Source organism: Solanum verrucosum, unplaced genomic scaffold, assembly GCF_900185275.1.
Source record: "Solanum verrucosum unplaced genomic scaffold, falcon-dt-bn FXZP01000032.1, whole genome shotgun sequence".
Classification (NCBI taxonomy): Eukaryota; Viridiplantae; Streptophyta; class Magnoliopsida; order Solanales; family Solanaceae; genus Solanum; species Solanum verrucosum.
The window spans coordinates 3,907,312-3,912,724 of record NW_026020569.1 but is presented as its reverse complement, the minus strand read 5'-3'; the positions used below and the strand labels follow the sequence as shown (position 1 = coordinate 3,912,724).

At 35.1% G+C, this 5,413-nt stretch overlaps 1 protein-coding gene across 1 annotated transcript; it reads left to right on the top strand.

Annotated features, from left to right (window-relative positions):
* The first annotated feature begins 806 nt into the window (after nt 1-806).
* On the top strand, nt 807-3,112 carry LOC125811082 (uncharacterized). The gene is made up of 5 exons (XM_049490574.1): nt 807-1,044; nt 2,511-2,609; nt 2,697-2,805; nt 2,884-2,955; nt 3,086-3,112. The coding sequence occupies exons 1-5, from the start codon at nt 863-865 to the stop codon at nt 3,095-3,097; spliced, it is 474 nt and encodes a 157-aa protein (XP_049346531.1). The 5' UTR covers nt 807-862; the 3' UTR covers nt 3,098-3,112.
* Nucleotides 3,113-5,413: the final 2,301 nt, after the last annotated feature.

Sequence of the window (5,413 nt, the reverse complement as noted above, 5' to 3'; positions counted from 1 at the left end):
AACCACAGAGCCCATGGAACACTTTGTTTAATGGGTGCTGAAGAAAACCTTATATAAATTTTTTAGTATTTTCTATATACATATATAAAGTTTCCGTCGGGGTCAATGGGTGCTCAAGCACCCAAAACTCTACACGTGGGTCCGCCCCTGACACAAACTAGTTGCAAAAAGTGATGTGTGGTGTCTTTAAAAGCGCTCAAATCTCAACCTTAAATGTTTATCAACACTTCACAAAATTTGTAAAAAATAATCTCAACTTGAAAAAAATTATAGAAAAGAATGTAAGTTGTCCATCAAACGTAAGTTTTAGCCTTGCCCATAAACACAAAACTTATGGTAAATTAATAAATTCACTGTTTTATAAGCAAAATGTTTGATACAAAAGTTTTGCGCATATTGTCAGTCATGCATGAGTAATAGCTTTTGCCTATAAATACGTGTTCATTGCCTATAAATACATGTTTATAGATCAAATTTATTTATTTTCACAACTTATTACCAATTAACCAATAAAAGCTTTGCCTAGCAAAATTTTTGAAACAGGTTAAATAAATTGTTAAGAAGGTGAAAAAAATAATAAATAAATAAAAACCACTTCCTTTTAGGCAATTAGTGAAGTTAACCCGATGGGCCGAGTTAGAAGTTGGGCTTAATGCATGATGGCTATAGTAAAGAAACAAGTGGCCCATATTCTTCAGTTCAGTTTGGAGCAAGGCACGTCACTGGACCAATGATATTGGAACACGTGGTACCTCTCCGACTCAAAATGCTAAGAACCCCTTGCCTATGTAATATAGTGGTAAAGCCAGCTGAAAAGTCTTGGTCATATTTGAATCTGAATCTGTATCTGTGTTAAGCAAGCATGGCGGATTGTGCGAGGAAGTTCCTCCTAGCTACCGTATTAGCTCTATTATGTTTCTCATGGACAATCGCAGCCTCTGACGGGCCATTTATTGTCGCACACAAGAAGGCCGCTCTTACTCGACTCAAATCCGACATCGAACGGATTTCCATCTCCATCGACATCTACAACGAAGGATCTGCGTATGCTTTTCTTCCCCTTTCTTACTCAGATCTCAACTTCCTTGTTTTCACAAATGCCGATCTCGCGCCTTGATTGCCTAAATCTGTCATTCATTTCAATTAGTCCGAATTTGTTTCCTGTTTCCATAATAGGAAAAGGATTACCTAGATAATCTGCGGTAATTAGCATTAATTGTTTGAGGCATCTTTATCCTACCTGTATTTATGGAGTCGAAGCTAATAAATACAACTATACTTTGCTCAATTGGTAAGGAAATGAAAGTTATTCTAGTTTAATCTCAGTCTTCATTTTGTCCCATTTCCAAACAGGGGTGCGAATTCTCTTGATCTGATTGTTTTATTGGGTTAATAAATGTAATTATTTGAATTATCTTCTTTTTTTCCTCCACACTACCGTATAGGGGAAGTGCAATTACTAATCGTGTAATCAGATTTCTTTCTTATTGAAATCCCCATAAGTTTTTTTTATTGCTTTCACCTTCCTGAAGCTGAAGCATCCTTGGAAAAAGAGACAACAAATTGCAAAATGATCTGGACTGGAATCCCTTTTTGACTTCACCTCCAATTCTCAGTAATTTATCGTGAAACAAATAAATATTCACAATAAAAATAATCTTTATCTTCTTCTAAATGTGTTTATGCATATAAGTTTTGTAGACAATGTTTGTGAAGGATAAAATCATTTTAAAAGTCATCCTTGGGTGCTTTACAGACAATGAGTAGTCTATAATTTTTTGGTCTTATTGTTTTCTAATTTTTGAAAGACTAACTCCTGTGTCCTATTTTTCTGAGTTTAATATCAATGGAATCCTGTATTCAAACTCTCCAGCCAGCACCTGTTTCAGATAACACTATGTACCTTAGTCTTTCTCCACCAGATCAATCTGTCTGGATTTAGGTAGCAATGGATGATATTGCTGAATGTGATCGGAGAGAAAAGGACACTTTTTCCCTTGATTGGTAAGAGGGAAATAAGGAATTGCTAAGTAAAGGGATTTGGAAACCCTCCAAGTCAGCTGTTTGGATCCCTTGTGCTTAATGAGAAAGATTTCCTACAAGAAAATACAGTCACCTTGGCTGAAATTTGGTTGTTAAGTCTTGGGGGTAAGATAGTAACCACTAGTGATATTTGGTGAAAATACTTCTAAATAATAATGTGTTTCTCACTTTCTTTTCACGTCATCAGCAGTCTCTCTCTCAGTACTTTTCAAAATGATTCAAACCTTGTGCTCGTTCCTGAACCATGTGTGGGATAGACTAATTCCTTGGCTTCAATGTGGTGAACAGTTCGGAATCTAAGAATCTCATTAGCTAATTAGAGAATGACTTTGCGAGATTCTTTTACCTTTTCTTGTGCAACTGACACACTCTAAATTGTTCTCGAACCTCTAGATTTCTGCCAGTTGCTCTATGCATTATCATTTACGATGATGTGCCTTTGACATGAAAAAGCTCTTTTTGTTCAGGACGGCATACGATGTGAGTCTTTATGATGATAACTGGTCTCAAGATGTATTTGAAATTGTCGCTGGTAACACATCCATGTCATGGGAAAGGCTGGACGCGTGAGTCCTCTTAACACTGGTGGTATCTGACTATTTAATTTCTTTATCTTGTCTCTTTTTCATGCTGGTTTGTTTGTCTGATGTCAGTGGGGCTTCTCTCTCCCATTCCTTTGAGTTGGAAGCTAAGAAAAAAACAGTGTTTTATGGGGCACCAGCGGTCATAACATTCCGTATTCCCACTAAGGCTGCTCTACAGGTTTGACATTCTTGCTTATATGCTTCTACTTGGTATGCTTGATATGGATGGTGTTGATCAATAATATTCTCGTTTTAGGAGGCATTCTCAACTCCGATCCTCCCTCTTGACATACTAGCTGATAGGCCTCCGGAGAAGAAGTTTGACTGGGTAAGCGCTCAAATACTAGTAGCTGCAGCTGCACGAACTACAGAACACATTTTTTGCTAATTGTAGTTTGCTAAGAGATGAATTTCCTTTTTTTGCATGGACTGGCCAAACTCTTGGTGAATATTCACAGGCAAAGGTATGACATCTTCCTACAATAATATTTAGCTTTGATAATGCTTACAGTTACATAAGATTACATACAAATACTGGAGAAGTAACCCGTTACTAGGTTATCAATCAATATCTGATTTAGGAAAAAACACATCTGAATTCAGAAAGAATGAGGGGTACAGGGTTGGAAAATTCATCTTATAAACATCTCTTTGAGCGCACCCTCTAAGTTTGACATTTTAAGTTGAATCTAAAATTTCTGCATTTTACATGTCCCATGTGCTTGGTACTTAATGGAAATATTTGATAATTATGAGAATTCGGACCTCATTTTATCTCACCTTGTTTACAGAAATTGATGGCAAAATATGGTTCCTTGATTTCTGTGATCTCAATTGTGGTTCTATTTGTCTACCTGCTTGCGAGCCCTTCAAAGTCCAATGCTGCAAAAAAGAAGCGCTGAATACAAATTAGCTGGCTTGCAACTTGGTCATTATTGAGACAAGAATGCTTGGAAACCTTCAGGCTTATTCTGTTTGTCCTTGTTAGTCAAACAGTTTAATGTACCAGTTTTAACTTTTACACTTGTAACAACATCCAAGCAGGTAATTAGACTGAGATGTTAGTCTTGGGCAGATCTCTAAGCTAAGATTTTTACTTTTTATGAGAATTTTGTACTGGGTTCCTTGAATACCTAAGTTTTTTGTTTTTTGTTTTTTGTGGTTGGCTTGCTTCTTGAGCATAAACAATTTCATTTTCTTACACTTTGAATTGTGCGATTTCATTATTAAGAGGTGCGAAATATTTTTCTGGTCGGGTAATGGATAGATTAGAATTGTTTATCTGACAAAGATGGCCAGGTCTAAGTAAGGAAAGTTGTAATAATTTTAGGATGCTTGTTTGTAACCAGCCCAGCACTTGGCCCTTGTGGACGGGTTTCTTTGGATATACAGAGTATTATGTGTTGGTGCTGATGGATGGGTAAGTTTACATCCGTAAAGCATAATTCCTGATTTTTAATGCCTTACTAATTGAGATGTAAACGCATTCTTGTCTTGCTCAACGGTTTCCAAGGAAAGAAAAAGTTTCCGTGTAAATCCAGACCGTAGAGGAGAGAAACATTGAATTACAAATGACAAAATTCCACTGTATTACGAACCTACCTATCTTTAATTTACAAGAATGGCCATATTGTTTATAAGGCGAAAGAGGGAACAGAATACTAGTCTAGTTAATTACTTGTATCAAGTTTGTTGCACCCATTCAACACAACTTTTTGCAGCATAGTCTATGGTTAGCGTATTAAAGGAATACTTGATCAGTTAAAAAGACCAGAGAGTCTGAGGCCTTCTGCATGACTTCATCAAGTGGCTGCTTAGTCTAACATCACATCTAATGTTCAATATGAAACAAACTAAATCGGGGCAATACTTTGACACAGTTATCAGTGCTGCATTAGTCCCACACTCCCACCTATACAACAATATATGATTTAAGCTAGCTTTTCGCTGATACCGCCCGCCTTCTTCAGTAACACCAGAGGAACACCCTTAATTCCTGCAACTCTTTACAGTTATCAAAACATCCTTAAGTACCATATTCATAAATTACATAAATCTGTATTTCATTACAAACTTTCAAAGACATTTTTTTTTTTATACAAATCTATTAGTCAACATTAGTAGTAACTAATTATTTTTCAATAGAATCCTTTCGAATAATATATATATATTATATTAGTGTTAAACATGAGTCTTTTCTATAAAATTCAAAATAACGAATCTTTTTTAATAAAATATAAATTTAAGTATCAAAAGAATTACATATTCAAATGTTACTTTAAAATCATAATTTTATGTTACCAGTCCAAACACAAGCTAATTTGGTCATGGCGAGGCAATGTGTTGCGCCTTCAATCAAGAGTATTGCTTTCCAATACGCATTTTTAAAGGTAGAAATAATGTGACATGCAAATTTCATGAACCATCCATATGTTGGGTGTTCCTCTGTCTCTAATTACTTGTCCATTTTTCCTTTTTTAGCTCTCCTTAATTACTTGTCCATTTTGACAAATTTAAGAAAGGACAATTTTTTTTTACCTATTATACTTTCAATTAATTATTTTGAAAAAGGTAGAACTTGTTGAAAATCTTATGTTTTTAATTCATCAACTTCATAATTAATAAAGGTAAAATGGTAAACTTACTATGTCAATAATTATTTTCTTAATAGGTGTGTTAATTCAAAAGTGAACAAGTAATTAGAGACAAATAGAGTACATAATAAGAATAATGGGAAATGAAGGGAAGATGAAAAGAGGAATTTTTAAGGTTATTATGCTTTAGTA